General features: G+C 44.7%; 2 protein-coding genes across 7 annotated transcripts in view; both read right to left on the bottom strand.

The window, feature by feature from the left end:
- Window positions 1-13,321, bottom strand: part of rab3gap1 (RAB3 GTPase activating protein subunit 1) — a 113,625-nt gene extending 100,304 nt beyond the window's left edge. The window contains exons 1-6 of the mRNA XM_079518658.1: window positions 13,263-13,321; window positions 11,100-11,155; window positions 10,057-10,138; window positions 9,743-9,875; window positions 8,823-8,901; window positions 5,365-5,484 (exon numbers count right to left, since the gene is read on the bottom strand). Of these exons, the coding sequence (XP_079374784.1) occupies window positions 5,365-5,484; window positions 8,823-8,901; window positions 9,743-9,875; window positions 10,057-10,138; window positions 11,100-11,155; window positions 13,263-13,280 (488 nt within the window). The 5' untranslated portion in view covers window positions 13,281-13,321. The remainder of the gene's footprint in view (window positions 1-5,364; window positions 5,485-8,822; window positions 8,902-9,742; window positions 9,876-10,056; window positions 10,139-11,099; window positions 11,156-13,262) is intronic.
- Window positions 13,322-17,773: 4,452 nt separating this feature from the next.
- The window catches only part of LOC306935898 (tudor domain-containing protein 1-like), a 36,324-nt gene continuing 28,838 nt past the window's right edge, over window positions 17,774-25,259 (bottom strand). The window contains exons 19-26 of one of the 6 annotated variants that reach the window (XM_079519214.1): window positions 24,499-24,684; window positions 23,634-23,783; window positions 22,066-22,212; window positions 21,785-21,904; window positions 20,561-20,728; window positions 19,731-20,195; window positions 18,965-19,011; window positions 17,774-18,155 (exon numbers count right to left, since the gene is read on the bottom strand). In XM_079519214.1, coding sequence (XP_079375340.1) covers window positions 18,078-18,155; window positions 18,965-19,011; window positions 19,731-20,195; window positions 20,561-20,728; window positions 21,785-21,904; window positions 22,066-22,212; window positions 23,634-23,783; window positions 24,499-24,684 — 1,361 coding nt within the window. In that variant the 3' untranslated portion in view covers window positions 17,774-18,077. Of the gene's footprint in view, window positions 18,156-18,964; window positions 19,012-19,730; window positions 20,196-20,560; window positions 20,729-21,784; window positions 21,905-22,065; window positions 22,213-23,633; window positions 23,808-24,498; window positions 24,685-25,259 lie in introns of all 6 variants that reach the window. The other 5 variants (XM_079519216.1, XM_079519217.1, XM_079519213.1 and 2 more) reach the window with 5 other exon arrangements.

Raw genomic sequence — 25,259 nt, 5'->3', positions numbered from 1 at the left:
CAAACACCATACACAATTTTGGACGTGTTTGAGGGAGACACTTTAGGAGAAATGTCTGGGACTGCAGCTGGGTGCATCTCAAACAGCATGGCGACTTGTTTACAAACGAGAGTTGGGAACACCAGAACCACTTCACTGTATATCTCCAACCAAAATAGTTACTTTATAAATCTATCAAAAGACGAAAATAAAACGGCATGAGTTTTCCTGATGTCATAAACTGTCAGAATCAGCTTTTGTTGTGTTCGCTTATGTGCTAACTGACTGACTTTGAGAGCTGTTTCCCCGTTACAATGGAAGTCTATGAGAGCCAGGTATTTGACCAGCATGCAAGCGTGACCAGTATCTTACCTTAGTAACCGTCGCTAACGTGGTATTGGCCAACAACGGGCATGGGTGGGACTTAGCGAAGAGTGAATTACACACCCCATGAAGCCTTGGATTCAATGCAGGTCAATATTTATCATGATGATCATTTATGATGATGAGGTCACCCACTTACGTCATTTACCATTGGCTTTGATGTACAGAAGAATATCCGTCATACAAAGTCCATAGACTTAAAGCCACACACATGGCATCACAGGCCGAACACAAAGCCAGGCGTTGTAGGGGCTAGCACCCCTCAAGAAAGAAAACAAATCACACTCATGTGAAGTGAGCAGCGCTCTTATCATCATACAGTGAGCGGTGCCTTTCATCAAGATGATGATGTCATCATACTGTACATCAGCCAATTAAATCATCACATTATGTGACACACACACACACACACACACACACACACACACACACACACACACACACACACACACACACACACACACACACACACACACACACACACACACACACACACACACACACACACACACACACACACACACACACACACGCGTACTCGACGGAAATTCAGAATGGGTTAAAAATAAATCACACTTGTGTGAAGTGAGGGGCGATCTTATCGTCGTACATCATCATACATCACATTCCGTGCTCAGCCAATCAAATCATCTCAAATGTGGTAAACGCCGACGCACAAAGCTGGACAAAAACGTTGATGAAAATTCAGAACGGAGTAAAAAAAAAAATCACACTTGTGTGAAGTGAGAGGTGCTTCTAATGATGACCATGTAAGTCACCCACTTACGTCATTTGCCATTGACTTGGTAATTTGATGTGCAGAAGAATATCCCTCATACAAAGTCCATAGACTTAGCCACACACGTGGCGTCACAAGCCGAACACACAAAGCCAGGTGTTAAAAAAGAAAAAGAATCACACTCATGTGAAGTGAGCAGCGCTCTTATCATCATACAGTGAGCAGTGATGATGTATGACGATGACGTCATCATATCAAATCAGCCAATCAAATCATCACATTCGGTGCTGCAGACACACACAAAACTGTGCATAGGAGGGGCCAGCACTGCTCAAAAAAATAAAAACCCAACCCAGGTAGGATGTGTAATTGACTCTATTCAAGTGCAATCTGAGCTCAGTCCAAATGAAAGCATTTATTTTATTGAGCATAGTTAAGTTGACACAACGGCACAGGAGGATGAAACACGCACAACATTACAACCTTGACTTGTGCTGAAAACCTTACGCCCAAATACGGACATGACTGGCGTCATAGTGGTGATGTCATACTGTACATGAGTGATGTCATTATACTGGTGGTCACATGGAGTCTGGTTTAGTTGACTCAATGTCTTCTGCTTTTCCTTCTTTTAGTGACCTTGTTGGCAGTGAGCACACTGTTGGTTGTCATGGCTACCAGTTCCCACCTGATGTCGTGTGGGAGTTCAGACTGATCCAGACCGTACTGAATAACTGCTAGTTTACATAAAGTCTTAAAAGAAGGACTCAAGTCTAAGATGCACAGCTCATCAGTGGGTGTGTTGTCTCTGTATCCTTCGAAATGGATAATACGATCTCCCACAATGCAACAGCACATATAGTACATTGGACCTGGTCCTTTCCCCTTGGGCTCAACTTTCTTCCAGGAGAAGGTCTCTGGACTGAATTTCCACAAATCATTGAGGGTCTTACCGTTCCAGCCACCAAATATGTACAGCTCTCCATTGTAGGTAAATACTGAATGATCCTGACGTCCTACTGGAAGAGGCTGTGCAGACGGTGTGTTCAGCCAGTGGTTGTTCTCTGTGTCAAACACTCTGGTGGTGTTGTAGTACTGACCCACCCCCATGTAGCCCCCAAATATAAACATATTTGACCCGATGATGGTAGCAGAGTGAAGGTATGTAGCAGGAGGTGGAGTTCCTCTAGTGTTCATTAAAGTCCAGACCATTGTGCTTGTGTCTAACTTGTACATGTCATTAGTGAGTCCAGTCTGGGTGGATCCTCCATGGATAAACATAACCTTCCCCAACACACAGGCTGTGTGGTAGTACCTCTCCTCTGGGACAGTGCCAGAAACACTGGGTTTGAACCATCTGTGGGCGTCAACATCAAATGCATAAAGCACATTGCAGTAAGGATGATAGCCTCCCCAGATGTAGACTGTATCTTCAACCAACACAGCTGTGTGGCCGTTGCGCCTGGATGGAACCTCTAGGTCACCGTCTCCTCTTCCAGATTCCACTGGAGGTAACTTCTTCCAGCATAAAGACACTGTGTTGAAGACATGGACGTCCATCTGTTCCATGTTGTTGTATCTCCCTCCACCACAGCCTCCAAAGGAATATAGTTTCTTCCTCACTGCTACAGCAGCATGTTCGGCTCGCTTTGGTCCTCCTGTTTTGGAAACGATCCAAGACAACATCGCCTTTTCTGTCTGTCTGTCTGTCTGTCTGTCTATGTCTCTCTCTCTCTCTTCTCTCTCTCGACGTCTACAGTTATTTTCAACACGGTGCATCATCTTATATATCTTCTGGTGTGAAATCAAACGCAACACAAACTGTTGCCATGCACGCCTTAACGATACCAATTCACACAGCAATTCTCATCTGCACCTTTTGACTCTGATCTGGCGACACCAGGAAAATGGTCTGTCTGTCATATTCTGCTATACTTGTGGGGACATTTGGTCCACACTAGTGCAAGGGGATTTATCTATGTTCGAGATCTGTGTAAAGGAGCAGTTAACCCAAAAAAAAATCACACCCGTGTGAACTGAGTGGTGCAAGGTCTTATATAGCCTGATCAGCTGTGGTCTGACATAATGTCAGTGACCATAGTAACCATGCTCATTTATTTGGGTCCCACGTACAGGTACACGGGTACATACACGGGTACACAGGTACAGACAAAGCTGGTTGTTGGAGTGGTTTGCACCATTCAAAAAGGACAGTTTATCTCAAAGTGTGGTTCAGGGACTCTCTGTGTTCCTTGAGGGGGTTCCAGATGGACCCTTACAGGTCCGTAACTCTGAGAGTGTACACATGGACCCTTACAGGTCCGTAACTCTGAGAGTGTAACACATGGACCCAAATGGACCCTTACAGGTCTGTAACTCTGAGAGTGTACACATGGACCCTTACAGGTCCGTAACACTGAGAGTGTAAACATGGACCCTTACAGGTCTGTAACTCTGAGAGTGTACACATGGACCCAAATGGACCCTTACAGGTCTGTAACTCTGAGAGTGTACACATGGACCCAAATGGACCCTTACAGGTCTGTAACCCTGAGAGTGTAAACATGGACCCTTACAGGTCTGTAACTCTGAGAGTGTAAACATGGACCCTTACAGGTCCGTAACTCTGAGAGTGTAAACATGGACCCTTACAGGTCTGTAACTCTGAGAGTGTACACATGGACCCAAATGGACCCTTACAGGTCCGTAACTCTGAGAGTGTAAACATGGACCCTTACAGGTCTGTAACTCTGAGAGTGTAAACATGGACCCTTACAGGTCCGTAACTCTGAGAGTGTAAACATGGACCCTTACAGGTCTGTAACTCTGAGAGTGTAACACATGGACCCAAATGGACCCTTACAGGTCCGTAACTCTGAGAGTGTAACACATGGACCCTTACAGGTCCGTAACTCTGAGAGTGTAACACATGGACCCAAATGGACCCTTACAGGTCTGTAACTCTGAGAGTGTACACATGGACCCAAATGGACCCTTACAGGTCCGTAACTCTGAGAGTGTACACATGGACCCTTACAGGTCCGTAACTCTGAGAGTGTAACACATGGACCCAAATGGACCCTTACAGGTCCGTAACTCTGAGAGTGTAACACATGGACCCTTACAGGTCCGTAACTCTGAGAGTGTAACACATGGACCCAAATGGACCCTTACAGGTCCGTACCTCTGAGAGTGTAACAAATGGACCCTTACAGGTCCGTAACTCTGAGAGTGTACACATGGAACCAAATGGACCCTTACAGGTCTGTAACTCTGAGAGTGTAACACATGGACCCAAATGGAGCCTTACAGGTCCGTAACTCTGAGAGTGTAACACATGGACCCAAATGGACCCTTACAGGTCTGTAACTCTGAGAGTGTAACACATGGACCCAAATGGACCCTTACAGGTCCGTAACTCTGAGACCCAAATGGATTTTTTACCGTTCCATTTGTACACTCTCAAAGTCAACGTGGTCCTTGAAATTAAAAGTTTGAAAACGACGATCTAAAGGACGATCTAAAAAGTAAAATAATAGTACAGTTAACCCATTCTGGGCGGGAACCCCTTTTGGTGTTTTAACTAAGCATTATGTTATACTTTAGCTATTGAAAAATAGCAGATCTACAAGCTCATAGCGCGCCACTCGGTGGCACGCTACGAGCTTGTTAGATCTGCTATTTTTTTTAAATAGTGAAAATGCAGCACAAATCTTTGAATATATATTCTTTCAGAAGACTTTTTTCGCGATAGTGCAGCATCAACTGAAGCATTCAAATGCAGAGACTGGCATACTCGCCGATACCAGCCATTTAGGGAGTATATCGGCACGATTCGGGAGCTTTTTGGACACTGGTATTGGTGTCGGAACAACTCTACTATTCATCAGAGACTTACCAGCCACTGTTGGCCAGAGAGATGGATACGGAGCCCAGAGAGGGAGACTTACCAGCCGCTGTTGGCCAGAGAGATGGACACGGAGCTCAGAGAGGGAGACTTACCAGCCGCTGTTGGCCAGAGAGATGGACAGGGAGCTCAGAGAGGGAGACTTACCAGCCACTGTTGGCCAGAGAGAAGGACACGGAGCCCAGAGAGGGAGACTTACCAGCCGCTGTTGGCCAGAGAGATGGACAAGGAGCTCAGAGAGGGTGACTTACCAGCCGCTGTTGGCCAGAGAGAAGGACACGGAGCCCAGAGAGGGTGACTTACCAGCCGCTGTTGGCCAGAGAGAAGGACACGGAGCCCAGAGAGGGTGACTTACCAGCCGCTGTTGGCCAGAGAGATGGACACGGAGCTCAGCAGCAGGTTGCATTTGGACTCGCTGATGATGGCCTCACAGTTTGCACCCGGGGAGATGATCAGAAACTCCCGAATACCATACCTGTCCAAACACAGACACAGAGACACACAGTTAAAGGGGAAATAGACAACATTCTGTTGCATGATAACGTTCACTTTTCTCCTGTCTCATCTATAAAGAGAAGTGGGTAAGAATTGATGATATGGCATTAAAACTCTAAACCAGACACCCATGATGTGGTGTCAGCTCCTCTACACAGAGAGTTGGTGAGTTCCCAAATGTATTATAGATTTGTGCGTTGGCTATTAAAAAATAGCAGCTGTAAAAGGCTCCCAGCGCAAATCTGAATTCTGGGTGCAAGCAAAGGTGTGTGACACACACTGACTGGACCGTGTTGTTTCAAAGGTGTGACACACACTGACTGGACCGTGTTGTTTCAAAGGTGTGACACACACTGACTGGACCGTGTTGTTTCAAAGGTGTGACACACACTGACAGGACCGTGTTGTTTCAAAGGTATGTGACACACACTGACTGGACTGTGTTGTTTCAAAGGTATGTGACACACACTGACTGGACCGTGTAGTTTCAAAGGTGTGACACACACTGACTGGACCGTGTTGTTTCAAAGGTGTGACACACACTGACTGGACCGTGTTGTTTCAAAGGTATGTGACACACACTGACTGGACCGTGTTGTTTCAAAGGTGTGACACACACTGACTGGACCGTGTTGTTTCAAAGGTATGTGACACACACTGACTGGACCGTGTTGTTTCAAAGGTATGTGACACACACTGACTGGACCGTGTTGTTTCAAAGGTATGTGACACACACTGACTGGACCGTGTTGTTTCAAAGGTGTGTGACACACACTGACTGGACCGTGTTGTTTCAAAGGTGTGTGACACACACTGACTGGACTGTGTTGTTTCAAAGGTGTGTGACACACTGACTGGACTGTGTTGTTTCAAAGGTATGTGACACACACTGACTGGACCGTGTTGTTTCAAAGGTGTGACACACACTGACTGGACCGTGTTGTTTCAAAGGTGTGACACACACTGACTGGACCGTGTTGTTTCAAAGGTGTGACACACACTGACTGGACCGTGTTGTTTCAAAGGTGTGACACACACTGACTGGACCGTGTTGTTTCAAAGGTGTGACACACACTGACTGGACTGTGTTGTTTCAAAGGTGTGACACACACTGACTGGACCGTGTTGTTTCAAAGGTATGTGACACACACTGACTGGACTGTGTTGTTTCAAAGGTGTGACACACACTGACTGGACTGTGTTGTTTCAAAGGTGTGTGACACTGACTGGACCGTGTTGTTTCAAAGGTGTGACACACACTGACTGGACTGTGTTGTTTCAAAGGTGTGACACACACTGACTGGACCGTGTTGTTTCAAAGGTGTGACACACACTGACTGGACCGTGTTGTTTCAAAGGTGTGACACACACTGACTGGACCGTGTTGTTTCAAAGGTGTGACACACACTGACTGGACCGTGTTGTTTCAAAGGTGTGACACACACTGACTGGACCGTGTTGTTTCAAAGGTATGTGACACACACTGACTGGACCGTGTTGTTTCAAAGGTATGTGACTCACACTGACTGGACCGTGTTGTTTCAAAGGTGTGTGACACACACTGACTGGACCGTGTTGTTTCAAAGGTGTGACACACACTGACTGGACCGTGTTGTTTCAAAGGTGTGACACACACTGACTGGACCGTGTTGTTTCAAAGGTGTGACACACACTGACTGGACCGTGTTGTTTCAAAGGTGTGACACACACTGACTGGACCGTGTTGTTTCAAAGGTGTGACACACACTGACTGGACCGTGTTGTTTCAAAGGTGTGACACACACTGACTGGACCGTGTTGTTTCAAAGGTGTGTGACTCACACTGACTGGACCGTGTTGTTTCAAAGGTGTGTGACACTGACTGGACCGTGTTGTTTCAAAGGTGTGACACACACTGACTGGACTGTGTTGTTTCAAAGGTGTGACACACACTGACTGGACCGTGTTGTTTCAAAGGTGTGACACACACTGACTGGACCGTGTTGTTTCAAAGGTGTGACACACACTGACTGGACCGTGTTGTTTCAAAGGTGTGACACACACTGACTGGACCGTGTTGTTTCAAAGGTGTGACACACACTGACTGGACCGTGTTGTTTCAAAGGTGTGACACACACTGACTGGACCGTGTTGTTTCAAAGGTATGTGACACACACTGACTGGACCGTGTTGTTTCAAAGGTATGTGACTCACACTGACTGGACCGTGTTGTTTCAAAGGTGTGTGACACACACTGACTGGACCGTGTTGTTTCAAAGGTGTGACACACACTGACTGGACCGTGTTGTTTCAAAGGTGTGACACACACTGACTGGACCGTGTTGTTTCAAAGGTGTGACACACACTGACTGGACCGTGTTGTTTCAAAGGTGTGACACACACTGACTGGACCGTGTTGTTTCAAAGGTGTGACACACACTGACTGGACCGTGTTGTTTCAAAGGTGTGTGACACACACTGACTGGACCGTGTTGTTTCAAAGGTGTGACACACACTGACTGGACCGTGTTGTTTCAAAGGTGTGACACACACTGACTGGACCGTGTTGTTTCAAAGGTGTGACACACACTGACTGGACCGTGTTGTTTCAAAGGTGTGACACACACTGACTGGACCGTGTTGTTTCAAAGGTGTGTGACACACACTGACTGGACCGTGTTGTTTCAAAGGTGTGACACACACTGACTGGACCGTGTTGTTTCAAAGGTATGTGACACACACTGACTGGACCGTGTTGTTTCAAAGGTGTGACACACACTGACTGGACCGTGTTGTTTCAAAGGTATGTGACACACACTGACTGGACCGTGTTGTTTCAAAAGGTGTGTGACTCACACTGACTGGACCGTGTTGTTTCCGTCGACTAAAACTAAGACGGAAAATGTTCGTCGACTACTTTTTTCCACTGACGAAAACTAAATGGAAACTACATGAAAATTAAATATACATTAAATATACTGACGATTTCATCAACAAATAAAAACTAGACTAAAATGTTAGGAAGGGACTATAGTGGACAAGAGATCCAGTATAAGTCATTTTACACTTGGTTGCTGGGTGAAAAAAGCAGATCTACAAGCTCACAATGTGTCACGCTGCGACGCATTGTTTGCTTGTAGATCGGCTATTTTCAGCAAGTAAAGAAATCTGTCATTATGACGGCATCAAGGCCCGCCAAAATACATTTTGTTCCGACTAAATCAACTGTAGATTTAGTCGACTAAAACAAAAAAATCCCAGGTGACTAAAATGTGACTGAAACTAAATAAAAACCATTGAAGAGACTATGACTAAAACTAAAATCAAAACACTGCTCACCATCTGACCAGGCAGTGGGCTCTGGAAGGGAAGTCATTGTTCATACACAGGAGGTCCTGCATAGCCAGGGGAAAGGCATCTAAAGAAAGAGATCAAAGTTGGGTTAGTTTAACCCATTCTGGGCGGGAACCCCATTTGGTGTTTTAAAGCATTATGTTATACTTTAGCTATTGAAAAATAGCAGATCTACAAGCTCATAGCGCGCCACCGAGTGGCGCGCTACGATTTGGATCGCATTCGAACATGGGGCTAAATATGTATTTGTTTACAATTTTTTATGGCGATTTATTTTTTTATTATTTACTATAGTCCTACTAGACACCGAGAACCCCATCTGGCCACAAAATATCACAGGATCTATTGAATGTGACAAACTGACATATTGGTTCTCGGTGTCTAGTAGGACTATAGTAAATAATAAAAAAATAAATCGCCATAAAAAATTGTAAACAAATACATATTTAGCCCCATGTTCGAATGCCCCCGCCCCCCTGTCAAAAAGAGCTAAAATCCCTAAAACGAAAGAAAGAAGCAAATGAAAAAGCTCGTAACGAGCTTGTAGGTCTGGTATTTTTGAAAAATCGTGACATTTTTTAATTTTTCGACGTCAGGCCTATTACGTCGAGCTAGGTTCTAAACAAGAAAGCATGTTTACAGAAATTAAGTAATTTTACATGAAAAGTAGGCTAATGCTTCTTTTGCAATGTAGTTCAATAAAAAATGTGAAAAAAGCTCGGAGGGGGAGGGAGGGGAAAATAAAACATAAAAAAAATAAAATAATTGTCATTTGTCTGGAAAATAATTTTGTGTCTAAAATATCGTATGGTGAAGAACCTCATATCGTGATACGTATGGTATCGTGAGTTGAGTGTATGCCTACTGTAAACTACAACAAACCAAAACATCACCGTTGACCGTACCTTCCTCTGGTTCCTCCTTCGCGTCGCCCCCATCGCCCTCCTGCTTCAAGTAGTGATGAGTTATGGAGAATTTAAAGTCTGCAAAGTTAATCTCATGAGTCTTCTCCTCCCACGAGCCACTGGTGTATTCACCCTGGGGGGGGCAGGACAGAGAGAGAATGCAGACATGTATTAATTATTAATAAGCACTTAGTTAAAACCTATAATTAGTTGACTGGAGTCACCCAGGAGTCTAGACTTAGACCCCTCCCTCTACTTTTTTTCCTCCTACACTAAACATATTTGCCAAAAATGGAGAGGAGACTACTGCATACCTTCTCTGGCGAAGTCTTGCCCGCTGCAGAACTCCCAATCAGTTTCCAGTCATTTAAGACTTCCTCCACTCTTGACACAAACCTGTAAGGGGATGACTTCAGTTGGACTGTTTTCATTAGATGGCTATAGTATAGAGCACCGAAGTCTGACGTCACTTTCAGTAGAGGGCACCAAGACACAGGTTCATGTATTTTTTTATTTGCAGTGAAATCTCCATAGGGCGATTTTAGGTCGCTTCATATAAGAACTGTGTTTGAAAAATAAACCGACCACCCCGGCCTTTCTGTCAGGGGAGTGGCTGTGCGTTGTTAATGATGTCCATTCATATTTGATACAGCCAGTTTCTGGAGAAAATGGAATTAATGTGGCCGCAAAAGCCTTGAAACTACATATGAAGGCAATGTCGCTGCTAATATACGTCATGCCCAGCTGTCAACATATTGCGTTCCTGAGATTCCTTGTTGACGTAAGCTCAGCTGGTGGTGACTCGACTCGTACTAACCACGAAACATAAATATCAATAAAATAAAAATAAACGTAATTAACATTCGGTTTCTGTTGTGCGACGGGCAGATGCAGCCACCCTGCCTACCCGGAAATGTAGTCTCTGGGTTGTTTGAATCGTTTCTAACGCTTATTTTGTTACTCTTTGGGTATATTTGTACAGTTCCACCTTCAGTCGATGCTTCATATCCATATGAGTGAAAAGGCCGGGATGATCCGTTTATTTTTCAAACACAGTTCTTATATGAGGCGATCTAAAATCCCCCTATGGAGATTACAATGCAAATAAAAAGTACACGAACCTGGGGACTGACGCCCTCTACTGACAGTGACGTCAGGACTTTGGTGCTCTATAAAGTTACAGACCCATAATGGTCCATTTGGTTCCAAACTATCATTTAGCTGGGGGACCCCCGGGAACTCCCTCAAGCTGAATGCAAGCATGCATTAGACAGAACACATGTATCAGTCATGCATTCTTACTTGTGGAACAAACAACATAACAGATATATTGGACACAACATGGATGTTACCCTACCTCTCCCACTCGGACGCGGTGGTGAAATCCGTGATCTCAAACACCTCCGACTCGGGCTGTATAAATAAAGACAAACATGTTTATGATCCCAGGGCTGTCGGTTTGTTTGCAGCATACTGTAGTTTGGTGTTGTTTTAGATGATGGGACACAGCAGTGTTGTCTTTGGCAGCACATTTTGATTATAGTTTTAGTCGTATAAGTCTCTTGAATAGTTTATATAGTTTCAGTCACATTTTAGTCACCTGGAATGTTTTAGTGTTAGTCTAGCTTTAGTCGACTAAATATCATACGATTTTAGTCGTTCTAAATCTACAGTTGATTTAGTCGAACAAATGTATTTTGGTGGGCCTTGATGCTGTCGTAATGCCTGTTTTTTTCACTTGCTGAAAATAGCCGATCTACAAGCTCACAACGCGTCGCGCTGCGATGCGTTGTGAGCTTGTAGATCGGCTATTTTCAGCATGCAAACAAGTGCAAAATGACTTATACTGGATCTCTTGTCCACTAGTCCCCTCCTAACATTTTAGTCTAGTTTGTTATTTGTTGACAAAATCGTCTGTATATTTAGTCTTAGTTTTAGTCGTCATAGCTTAGTTTTCATGTAGTTTCCATTTAGTTTTCGTCAGTGAAAAAAGGTAGTCGACGAACATTTTTAGTCTAAAGGTGGCCTTACACTAGCCGATTTTTTTCAATCTGAAATCTGATAGCGCCACACACTACAGGATAATCGGAGCGGGGCAGAGCAAATATCAAACATGCTTGATGTTGATCGGGCCGATCCCGATCGCGCTTTGAGCGGCCCCGAGCAGATCGATTGAGTCGGGCACCCCCCGAGCGTCAAAAAATGCCCGATTATCGGCTAGTGTAAGGCCACCTTTAGTTTTCGAAAACACTGGGACACAGTACAGTACACACACACACACACACACACACATGGCACCAAAATGTGGAACGCCCTACCAACAGTCATTAAGACAATTAGGGCCTTTCTCGGCCCCACCCCTCTCCAATTGTTTATATTGTGTTTAGTTTCCAAGATGGCCGCAGCACCAGGAAGGGGTGGGGCTACCTTCACACATTCAAGACACCTGTCTTGTGTCTGTGGTTTGACCAAACATTTTGTTTGATGGGGGGAGGGGGGCAGAACACATCCATCAAAGCTGTGTTCAGACACAAGTCAGGTGTCAGACACAAGGCAAGTGTCTTGAATGCAGCCCAGTAAGGGCATATGTCAACCCCGCCCACTCACCTCCGCCCCACCCACTCCTGGTGCTGCAGCCATCTTGGAAACTAACACAATATAAACATTGGGAGAGGGGTGGGGCCGAGAAGGGCCCTCGACTCCTTCAAAACCGCTCTCTAAGGGCACCTACGGACGTCTGCAATTCGAAACTGGCCCCCGGAAAATCTGAATCCTCCACACACCTTTTTCCCTTCACTGTATACACCCCCCTTATTACCTCCTCTATGATTTCCTATTGTTTGTGTTTTTAGTATTGTATATTTGTGTACGTCTCTATATACCGTTTTCACTTTTCAAGACGGGAACCCATCTTTGGGTGGTTGCTATGTACAGTATATAGCAACATAATCTTTTTGTAATCTTGGAATAAATATTGGAATTGGAATATATATTTCAGAAATAGCAGATGTACAAGCTTGCAGCACGGCACCAAGTGACATGATGTGATGCGAGCTTGTATATCTTCCATCTAAAAATCCCCTTGTATTACCTCCTCTATGATGATTTCCTATTGTTTGTGTTTTTAGTATTGTATAGTTGTACGTCTCTAAATGTTATGATGAATTGAACATGGTGGACCCTATAGCCCTGGGGTCCTCCAGTGCGTCAGCAGGGCTTATGGTGTCGTCCACCACAGTATGGAGTTGTGCTTGAAATGTACTGAAAATTATCCAATCTGTTAATAAACACTTCAATCGATCAATCAATCAAAAACACCAATGTAGCGCAACGCCCTGACAGCTCAGCTGGGATCGAACCGGAGGATCACCAACTCACAGCAGTCCGACACGGAACACATATAGACAGAGGTAGGTATAGATAAAGGTATAGTAGCGCCCTTTGAGAAACCAACTCACTGTCATGACGATATTAGAGACTGTTATAAAAGTTCCCTGGTTCTATGAAGTGAAATACTCACATCACTGTCCGCGGCCATCGTTCCTGTTGTTTACCTTTTTTCTTTTTTTTACCCCTGTCCTGTTGCATTGTGGGATTGCGCTGACGTCGTAGTATAAACCTTGGAGATCAGATCGACGAGAAAAGCCGAGCTTCTAGATCGGCTATTTTCGGTACTACGTCGGCTTGCTAGTATTATGAACCATGGTGTTATGACCCACCCTGGCCACATGGTGTCACTATTTACTCTTTTGATGAAATGAAATGAAATGAAATCTATATTTACCCAGGGTATCTGGGCTAAGCTCAAGAACTTGTTTCCAGCCAGGCCCTGCTCATAGAACACATTTCATCGTAGTGGTTGATGCCTTGTTCAAGGGCATTTCAGCGGTGGTAATTTTAACGTGTCGGACGGCTGGTTCGAACTGGGAACCTTCCGGTATCTAGACCGCGCCGCTATCCGTTCGGCCACCGCTGCTGCCACCATTGAACATGGTTGATTCTATTCTCTGAAATCCAGAGGGCTTTATTATTATATTGGCAGTGTACATAGCCAAAGCAAATGTGAAACAAACTGTCAAAATTATATAAATATATTTTACCCCAGAGTCAAATGTTTATGTCTTTCTTTTTTCACCTCCGATTTACTTCAATTACCAGTAATTAAATTGGTTATTAGAATATTGGGTAATGAATGTGACAAAAACAAAAAGGATTTAAATGGGTTGAGTAATTGATTGAAATGTGTTTTGGTGAACTACCCCTTAGTAGAGCTCATTTGCCTTTCACCTTTTTAGGTGCCCATGTTAGTTCTGTGCTCAACCCTTACACTTTGTATATCTGCTTTATTTGATAGGCAAGCTGCATGTGACAACAACCTGGCTGTGATGACTGTGTGCAATTATACATTACAGAGAGAGACTGTTCATTAATGCATTATGTGAAATGCAATGCTGAAAAGTACAAGGAATGGAAATGACGTTAGGTGAGATGCTTTATTGCATGGGTTCCCAAAGTGGGGTCCCGGGACCCCTGGGGGTACTTGAGGGAGTTCCAGGGGGTACCTAGCTCAATTAGAGATAGTTATGGGTCTGTAACTGAGTGTACAAATGGAACCAAATGGACCCTAACATACACTCTGAGTTAAATTGACAGTGTTTTTAGAATATAAATTGGGGTACCAGAGAATAGAAATGCCATTAAATCGGGGGTCCGTAGCATAATGCGTGTGAAACTGGGAGTCCATGAAATTACTATGTTTCGGAATCACTGCTAGAGCCGTAAAAATCCTCCCTTATCGGGGTCACTGGCATATGTTTTCAAATGGGGGCCTAATAAATGTTGATTTGGGGGTCCTTGACACGAAAAGGTTTGGGAACCACTGCTTTATTGGCCGGGCAAGTTCCAGTGCCCCTACAGTGAAGCCAGTCCCAAACAAAAAAAAATATATTACTTCCACCACATTTGGCCTTTTTTAACCAGACTACCATTTCGTCACCTTATTAAACTAATTGCCTAAGTCATTTTCTCAAGGTTTTCAGGAAACACAAAAAACTGTGCCAAATGTAGAATATATTATATTTCTTAATTATTTCAATTCCAAAAAATATGAAAAAATATGACTATTGACATACAAATAAAGGTGTATGTCAATCATGTAACATGTAAGGATAAAATGACTTAGGCCAATATCTGAACATGCCATTTTAACTTAGGCAATTATAAACCTTATTTAGGCCAAATTACTTCTGCAGTAAGTGACTTAGGCAAAATGTTTTTATTCCAATTATTTTTAATAGACCATGGTTTAGGGTCAGCCACAGAGTGTGTAAAATAATATCAGAGCACAAAGACATTTGATAGTGAATGGGAGTGAATGGGACTGAATGGGACTGAATGGGAGGTACTGTTACTATGGGACTGATACTATGGGAGTGAATGGGACTGAATGGGACTGAATGGGAGGTACTGTTACTATGGGACTGATACTATGGGAGTGAATGGGAGTGAATGGGAGGGAATGGGACTGAATGGGACTGAATGGGACTGAATGGGAGGTAGTTACTATGGGAGTGAATGGGAGGGAATGGGAGTGAATGGGAGGTACTGTTACTATGGGACTGATACTATGGGAGTGAATGGGAGTGAATGGGAGTGAATGGGACTGAATGGGAGGTAGTTACTATGGGAGTGAATGGGAGTGAATGGGAGGTAGTTACTATGGGAGTGAATGGGAGTGAATGGGAGGTACTGTTACTATGGGACTGATACTATGGGAGTGAACTGGACTGAATGGGAGTGAATTGGACTGAATGGGAGTGAATGGGAGGTACTGTTACTATGGGAGTGAATGGGAGTGAATGGGACTGAATGGGACTGAATGGGACTGAATGGGACTGAATGGGAGTGAACGGGAGTGAATGGGACTGAATGGGAGTGAATGGGAGGTACTGTTACTATGGGACTGTCACTCCCATTCATCCCATTCACTCCCATTCACTCCCATAGTATCAGTCCCATAGTAACAGTACCTCCCATTCACTCCTATAGTATCAGTCCCATAGTAACAGTACCTCCCATTCAGTCCCATTCACTCCCATAGTATCAGTCCCATAGTACAGTGCCTCCCATTCACTCCCATTCATTCCCATTCACTCCCATTCATTCCCATTCAGTCCCATTCAGTCCAATTCACTCCCATTCGCTCCCATAGTATCAGTCCCTAGTAACAGTACCTCCCATTCACTCCCATTCTATCAGTCCCATAGTAACAGTACCTCCCATTCACTCCCATTCAGTCCCATTCACTCCCATTTTGAAAGGTGTGTTAAAATGGCCTAAGTCACATTTTATTATGACTTAGGCAAAATAAAATGGCCTAAGTCTCACTCTTGACATAGGCCATTTTTTTAATAGGGTGTAACAGGAAGGCCTTTTACGTTAGGGCTTAGGCGATTTTACCAGAGGTGGCCAGCATCACCAGGAGTTTATTTAGGCCAAAAACTCATTTTCAGCAAAAAATGACTTAGGCCATTAGTTTAATAAGGTGACGATTTAGCCCAAAAGGTAAAACCTGATGACAGAATCACAAATATTTGGCCACAAATGTCATTGCAACGGGTGAGGCAACACATACAGTAGAGTTCCACCTCAAGTTTTCACTTTTCAAGACGGGAACCCATCTTTGGGTTGTTGCTATGTACAGTATATAGCAACATAATCTTTTTGTAATCTTGGAATAAATATTTTCAGAAATGTACAAGCTTGCAGCGCGGCACCAAGTGACATGATGCGAGCTTGTATATTATCTTCCATCTAAAAATCACACAAATGCTTTCCCGGTTTTAATGGGCAAACAATAATTCATCAGCAGTAGGCGAACTCCTACACAACAGTGTGTAATTGTCTCCACGAGGCCGAAGGCATGGGGAGAGAGTATGTTTTGCACTCCGTCCGTATGTGTGAGTCTGTGTGAGTCTGTGTGTGTGTGTGTGTGTCCGTCTGTTACCAGATAATCTCCGGCACCGTTAACCCGGTCAGTGCCAAATTTTGCGCACTGTCCCTGGATGCGTGTGAAACTTTCCAGAATGGCCTGTTATAGCGCTACCAGAAAAACATGTTTTGCTATTACTCCTCCAGATTCTGTCCAAAAATCACGCAAATCGTTGCACACTAGCTCTATAGCCACGTGTTCAAGACGGATCGGCTAACATTGGCTTTCAATTAAGTTTGCAGGATTGGCCCGTGTTGAACAAAAGGCCTCAAATCATGAACGCAGTGCAATTTACATGATTTCTTTCACAGACTTTCCTACTAGGCTGAGGATGTTTTTTTTTTTTTTGCAAAACACATCTTTGGAACAAAGTGCCTCAAATCGTCCAATGCGTAAGAAGAAATGCCACCCTTTTCACATTGGCCTATTATAGCGCCACGAGGAGGCCACATCCTGACCTGCCCTGGTGGAGACCTGTGCCCCGAGGGGCACTTTATCTAGTTCATTCTGATTTCATGCAATAGAGGGTATGCGTGTGACATCATCAAACCAGGAAGTTATGCAGGAACGCCTACTGAGTGGCAAAAAACTACTTTCTGGCCTTGACAGCCTGTATACATCCACACAGAAAAGTCTTATCTGATTGCATTAAACAACATTAAACAATGTTAAACTCACTTTGCCTGTTGCTTTGCCACTCGATGTGCCATTCACTTTAAGCATGCACATACTCTCTATACCACAAGCTAGGGTTGAGTGGAGCAATATCATCCAATCTGTACATCACATTGGGGTGCATACTTAGTTTAGACTAGTCATTGGTTAGACATGGGTTAAGGTTAGGTTTAGGTGTGCTGCCCCGTGGGAGGTTAGGGTTAGGGTGAGGGTTTGAGATAGGTTGTAGTTGTAGGACTAATAACTGGTCTAACCAATGACTAGTCTAAACCAAAAACTGTCTAAACTAAGTACTGCTCGAACGCATTTCCACAAAACAGACCTTCAAAAGGAAATTATCACATCTACTCAATGCCTTTTTTACACAACAGAATTTTAATGTGGAAAAAAAAACTCAAATTGTTATTAGTAGTACTGTGCTCTATAAAAAAAGACAAACAGTGCCCTGCAAAAGAATGGGCATGTGCAACTCAGGTATTTCCTGATACATGTAAAACGAGCAAGCCTACTGTAAACTACATTATAATAAATGTAATGCAAAAAAACTAACTTTCACCTGAAAATTGCAACTAATCTCAGAACACCTAACTCTTCTGGAACATTTTAAACAACGTGCATGAACTATGAATTGTACATTCATATTACAACCTTTTTAAGGTTAGGGGGCATTCAGCAATTTTTGACTTGCTTCTCCAGTCTTGTGAGAAGGCAGAGCTGCATCTCCATCAGCTGCTCCAGGTGAGATATCTGTTGGAAGAACAGAGATATTAGACCTTATACCATGTTTCCCAAACAGAATAGGGAAAACACCGTTTATTTGGGTCTCGAATCAATGTCCCGTTCTTCAGTGTTAGAACTGAGATAGCATCCGTGTCATTTCGGATTTTAACGTTGGCTATTCAGATTCAGAAATAGTATTGTACATGGCTTGAGCATGGCTCCTCTTTTTGGGGCGGGAACCCCTTTTGGTGTTTTAAACATTATATTATAATTTAGCTATTGAAAAATAGCAGATCTACAAGCTCATAGCCCGCCACTGAGTGGCGCGCTACGAGCTTGTAGGTCTGCTATTTTTGAAAAATCTTGAAAATGTGTCTCAAATCTCTGAATGTATATTGTTTTTAACTCAAATCTTTGCTTCTGAGACGTTCCTAGAACAACATATTTATTATTTTCAGATGGGGGTCGGTGGCCATATCATGTTTGGGGTCCTTGACATGAAATATTGAGCACCACTGATACAGAAACATGAGGTTTTTCAGAAGATTGTCACCATTTAGAAGACATTTTACAAATTTCGACGTCAGGCCTAAATGGGTTAATCGGTTAAACCTTACAGAATCTGTTTTACATATATTTATTTTAGGTTTTGAACTGAAAATGCTGAAACATGCAGAACATTTTAACACGATATGCAGGTGTAAATCACCAATGTAATAAAAATGTATATTTTGTTTTAGTCAATGCAGAATATTGGATGATTGGCTGTATAAAAGTAATATGCCTTGCAGGAGCAGTAAGATATGATAAAATAATGAGATGAATGACACTCTGACCTTGGTCTTCAGCTCCACACAGCAGCAGACGGGCCTGTCAACACCTCCTAGGGTCAGACAAACCAAGCAGGCTTTTTTTAGCTTGTGTAATTCAACGTCTAAACATACAAGCATTTTTATTGTTTCATCACATATACACAGGTAGACCTTTTTCTCCTCGACAGTGCCATGATGAGGAAAAATAGCAAAAAAATAAGTACCAGTAAAATAACAATACTAATAGCGAAGACAAAATAAAATATAATACAATAAGAACCGCAGTTTGAGGTGTCATGGGCATGGGTCCCACCTCTAACTGGTAGGACTCATGACGCACGCATGTGTGTTTGTGTGTGTGTGTGTGTGTGTGTGTTTGTGTGTGTGTGTGTGTGTGTGTGTGTGTGTGTGTGTGTGTGTGTGTGTGTGTGTGTGTGTGTGTGTGTGTGTGTGTGTGTGTGTGCGCGCGCGCATGCAATTATTAACATAAAGAGCGTCACAAGTCCCTGTGTGTGGGATGTGTTTAAAACCCATTTTGGGCGGGAACCCCTTTTGGTGTTAGCATTATGTTATGCTTTAGCTATTGAAAAATAGCAGATCTACAACCTCATAGCGCGGCACCGAGTGGCGCGCTACGAGCTTGTAGGTCTGCTATTTTTGAAAAATCGAAGAACGACTGACATAGAAACATAGCTTTTTCAGACATTTTTAGAATCGTTCCCAGGTCAAAATGGGTTAAATAAGATACCGTTTAGTGTCGGTATATGGTCCGAGTTTTGACATAACCAACCGTTTATAACAGCAGCCTCTGTGGACTCCAGCACCGACCCAGAGGTGACGTCATCAGTGCCGCCAGTCAGTTGTTCCGGTTCTATGGGCGACCCCGTGGCGCTGTTGGTCAGCAGTTCCGGCTCTGTGGGTGCCCCTGGGGCATTAGCGGTGCTGCCGGCCGGCTGGTCAGGCTCTACTTCTGCAGCTGAAGGTGTAGCAGGGCTCACTCCAGACACGGCACACGCTCCGACGTCGGCGGCGAGGTCGGTTCTGGAAGGAGGAGGAGGAGTCTCGGCCCGTGACTGCAGTGCGTCGAGCATCAGAGTGTTGAGGTTCCCCCCGCCCATGTGGGGGGGCAGGGTGACGGACAGCAGGTGGATGGAGTGGTCACGGTGCTCCACGGAGGCCGTGACCACGTCGGAGAGCAGGGTTTTAAACATGTCCCGCTCCTTTGCCGGCCACACTCTGGGGAAACGCTCCTGGCCTGCATGGTAAGAGACAGACGGTTTATACAACGTCTAGCGTCGCTTTACAGACAAGATCCGTTCTTTTCAGCAAGCGTCGCCGTTGTGCGATCATATTTAGACATCTGTCATAGTCGCCATTTACAACTCGCCCCAAAATGTGAATGACTATTACTTTTTGGACCGCCGTTTTTGACATGCTAAGGAATTTGTCTGGATTCAGATATCTAATGAGCATTCACCATCATTTGGCAACTTGTCATGACAACTAAGGAACATCACATAATAGGGACTCCAGGTTAAAAATGGTTATTAAGACATTTTATCAACATTTTATAATGATAATCACAGATCAACGAATCAATGGTTTCACCTCCACACTTACCAGTCAGTGCACAGCGGGCGATTTGGGCGGGGACCTGCAGAAGGTGTGGGGGTATGGGCAGGATGCTGGAGGTGGGGAGGGTCTCGGTGTTGCCGTAGTCGGCGTACAGGACCGTGACGTCAGCATCTGTTGCCTCCAGAAGCACGGCTCTGTACCAGTTGTTATCACCTGGTATCAAAGCACAAGGGTAGGAGCAGATCAACGTCTAGAGTCGGGTGCAGTACTTAGTTTAGACAGTCCTTGGTTTAGACTAGTCATTTGGTTAGACCAGTCATTAGTCCTACAACTACAACCTATCTCAAACCCTCACCCTAACCCTAACCTCCCACGGGGCAGCACACCTAAACATAACCTTAACCCATGTCTAACCAATGACTAGTCTAAACTAAGTAGAGTTGATCTGCTAGACCACCGATTCCCAAAGTGGGGTCCGGGGAGTCGTGGGACCCCCTGGGTTTAGCTTGTAGATCGGCTATTTTCAAAGCTTTGGACAAATTGTGAAAAGGTTATACAATTGTCTCTCCTGGCCAAATACAAAATATATGTGGGGGTCCATGACATGAAAATCACAACCTTAACCTAATCTTACTAGTGCCTACGTAGGGGGAGAGCGAAGGAGATATAATGAATGCATGAGGAAAGAGGGAAACAGAACTGTTTTAGATACAAACATTAACAATTCCGTTTTCCAGGTTAACGATTTATTTGTTACTGCCTTCTGCCTTTTAGCAAATTCCAGTGAACTGTGTGTATTCATGCCGTGCATGTATCAAGTATCATTTAGATGGTGTTTCAAGGCCTACTGTAGACCAGGGGTTCTCAACGTTTTTGGCCGGCAGGGACCCCCGGAAATGCTTTGGCAATGTCTCGGGACCCCCGCCCCGCCCCCCCCCCCCGACCCCCAATATAAATGGACTGCTACAATAACCTTAATAATAGAGACAATACACCATAAATAAATACTGAAACCAGATATAATCATTAGGGAAGGTGTATATGTGTACTATGTGTACTATATGTAAACTCTTCATTTCCACTTTCCAGCCATTCAGTTGCAAAAAAAAAGTTAAATCATTTGGGGACCCCCCAAAATAATTTGGCGACGCCCCGAGGGGTCGCGACCCGCGGGTTGAGAACCCCTGCTGTAGAAGACACCATATCCCAACTGAATGGTGACATTAACAACCCTACTTCATGTAGAGTGCATAGCAGTTTGTCTCCTACCTGTGAAGCGGGCACAGCAAGCAGCCCCAACAGCTGGAGTTGGACCCAGACTCAGGCCCTGGTTGGTGCTGCCGTACACAGCCAGCTCCCTCATCACCTGTTGGAGTTCCTCCATCCCAACTGCACACAACAACAAGTACACTCTTTATTTGTACAGGACAATTAAATATGACAAGGTGAATAAGAACAGGGAGGGAAAAATATCCACTAAATAATCATAATTTCACCGTCTTAAAGTCTCCTTATGTAATAGAAATGTGCATGCGTGCGTGTTCTCTCACCCTGGCTGGGGGCGTGCAGGTAGAACAAGGAGGGGCTGATGACGGCAGCCACACGAGGCTGGAAGTTCTCGTGGAGAGGAAGCTCTCCTGCCTTCCAGTCCACTGGGAAACACCCTGCAGGGAGAGCAGCGGATTCGTCCGTTATCGCTGCATTAAATATACGAAATCAACCGTTATCAGGATGGTGGAATATGGCTAATATGGCCATACTGGCATACTAGACATTGTGGTGTTTGGCTGTGTTCACCCGGACTGCAGCATGCAGGGTGGTGCAGACATAGCCTGGTCAAGGACTCCCCCTGCTGAACGTGTCATTTCCAACTGTATTGTCGGGGCATGGAAACTAGGGGCTACTAATATTTACTATTCTCTGCCTATCGGGACGTAACTCGGGCGGCGCTGAGTCAGGTCTGGTGGCCGTTGTAACGCTCGGAACGGCGACTTGCTGGGCTAGTGCCTCACGTGGCTCAAGGCCACCAGACACGGGGTGCCTCCCTCGGCGGTGCCTCACGTGGCTCAAGGCCACCAGACACGGCGCGCCTCGCTGGGCGGTGCCTCACGTGGCTCAAGGCCACCAGACACGGCGCGCCTCCGTCATTGACACAAAAAGCAAACGCTCCCGTAGTTTCAGTTCTGGATTTCCCAGTATGTTGATTATCACATACTGGGGGTATTTCTAAGGTGCAGATCACGAACATCCGAAGCAGGTGACAGAGCACCAGTCATATGCACTGCTCACATCCAAGGGCTACACACCACAGAGCACCAGTCATAATTAGGGATGGAGCACCTTATCGAGCCGGGTTCTTATCGAGTCCACTATCGAGCATTTTCTATTATTTTGTGGAAAGACGGGAGAAAAGAACCAGTATCTTTTAGGGCCTTCAAATACAGTACATTCCTAACAGGCAATTGACCTTTTTACCAATAAAATAATATTAAAGAAACTGTTAAACTTCAAAGTGTTATTTTGTTTACCCTGGCAGCGCTGGTTGGCAGGTATCAATACACTTTTAGATTGACATGTTTGTGCCATCATGGATGATTACATTTATTTCTTGATCGCCTCTTGCCATGATTGTTTGAACATGACGTCATAGACCGCTATGCTCAATAACATGCTTGATAAGCCCAAAGCTTATTGATAACGGGTACTCAATAAGCTTGTTATCGGATTTTATCGGGTATCGAGCTCCATCCCTAGTCATAATATGTACTGCTCGCGTGATTATGAATCCCACAAACGTTCTAGAATTGAAGTGCTCTAAACAAACATTAAAAGGTTGATAAGACTTGGCTGCCATATGACGTAATGCCGCAAGCCAGATGTTGGAGGGGCTAGCGCCCCTAAACAGTATTTATGTTGCTACATGTATTAGCAACAGCTGATGAGACACAGAGGTAGCTCCCAGATTGAAAGGTATAACAACGTATAGGTTACTTTGAGTAGGCACGTAGTGCATCGAAAAGTGCTATAAAAATGCAATCCATTATTAAGGGTCCATTTGGAACCCCTCAAAGAACCCTGAACAAAGTTTTTTGAGAAACCAGTGAACTGACTGACTGACCTGGTGGTGATGTCACTTCAGGGGGCGGGGCTACATCCTGGGTGCTGGGAGGGACTACATCCTGGGTGCTGGGAGGGACTATATCCTGGGTGCTGGGAGGGACTACATCCTGGGTGCTGGGAGGGACTACATCCTGGGTGCTGGGAGGGACTACATCCGGGGTACTGGGCACGGCTACAGTGTCAAACATCAAAAAGGCATCTGAATCCATCACATGTACAACTTTATAACAAGTCTAACTTCCTAGAATAAGCTCCCTACCGGAAGTCTGGAACTGTGGCTTTTCAAAATAAGAGCTAAAATTTAAAAAATGCTGGCGTGAATTAGGTCCTAATTTTTCAATAAATGATAGCGCTAAATGGGTTAAGGTTACATTTAGGAATAATAATAATTTATTGTCCTTTAGTTATGCACCATACAAAGGGTTCATTAGATATGCCAACAACCAGGAAGACAAAAGGTTTGAGATCATTGTTCCATTATCTCAGCCAGACTGAAGATAGGAGGCGAGATTACGTTTACGCCCTTGTCTCTCTGTGGCTACCAGTATTTGCGAAAAACACTACACCGGCGATCAGCATCACATTTGTTGCTCACGCAGCCAGCAGAGGTTAATCTGGACCGGGAACCCCTTTTGGTGTTTTAACTAAGCATTATGTAATACTTTAGCTATTGAAAAATAGCAGATCTACAAGCTCATAGCTCGCCACCGATATCCATCGCACCATATGGTGTCACGTGCCAACAACAACTGGTAGATCTGTTCATGTTGACTGAATGATCTAAATAGTCAAATTATTTCACGGCTCAACATACGAACAAACACATGGTGGGTGTGTGTCTGTGTGTGTTGACAGACATTCACCTGCAGGCGGAGCTGTGGCCAGCTTATCGGTGATCAGAGCGGCCGCCACGCTGCAGCCAGAACTCTCCAGCTCCACCTGGTAGCCACGCTCTGACACGGAGACCACGCGCGCCGTCAGGTCAGCCATCAGAGACTGGAACCTAAAGATGGCCTCGCTGCTCCACTCAGAGCCCACTGGCTGCACGCCTAGAGACAGAGAGACGGAGAGAGAGACAGAGAGAGAGACAGAGAGAGAGACACAGACAGAGACAGAGAGAGAGACAGAGAGACACAGAGAGACAAAGAGAGAGACAGAGAGACACAGGGATCGTCAGAGAGAGACAGAGACACACAGAGAGACACAGGGAGCGTCAGAGAGAGACAGAGACACACAGAGAGACACAGGGAGCATCAGAGAGAGACAGAGACACACAGAGAGACACAGGGAGCATCAGAGAGAGACAGAGACACACAGAGAGACACAGGGAGCGTCAGAGAGAGACAGAGACACACAGAGACACAGGGAGCGTCAGAGAGACAGAGAGACAGACACAGAGAGAGAGAGAGAAACATACAGAGAGAGAGACACAGAGAGAGAGACAAACATACAGAGAGAGAGACACAGAGAGAGAGAGAGACAAACATACAGAGAGAGAGACAGAGAGAGACACAGAGAGAGAGAGAGACAAACATACAGAGAGAGAGACAGAGAGAGAGAGAGAGACAAACATACAGAGAGAGAGACACAGAGAGAGAGAGACAAACATACAGAGAGAGAGACA

Source organism: Electrona antarctica (assembly GCF_951216825.1).
Source record: "Electrona antarctica genome assembly, chromosome: 13".
In the NCBI taxonomy this organism is placed as follows: domain Eukaryota; kingdom Metazoa; phylum Chordata; class Actinopteri; order Myctophiformes; family Myctophidae; genus Electrona; species Electrona antarctica.
Note: the sequence above shows the minus strand (reverse complement) of the source record. Positions and strands in the feature narration are given on the sequence as shown.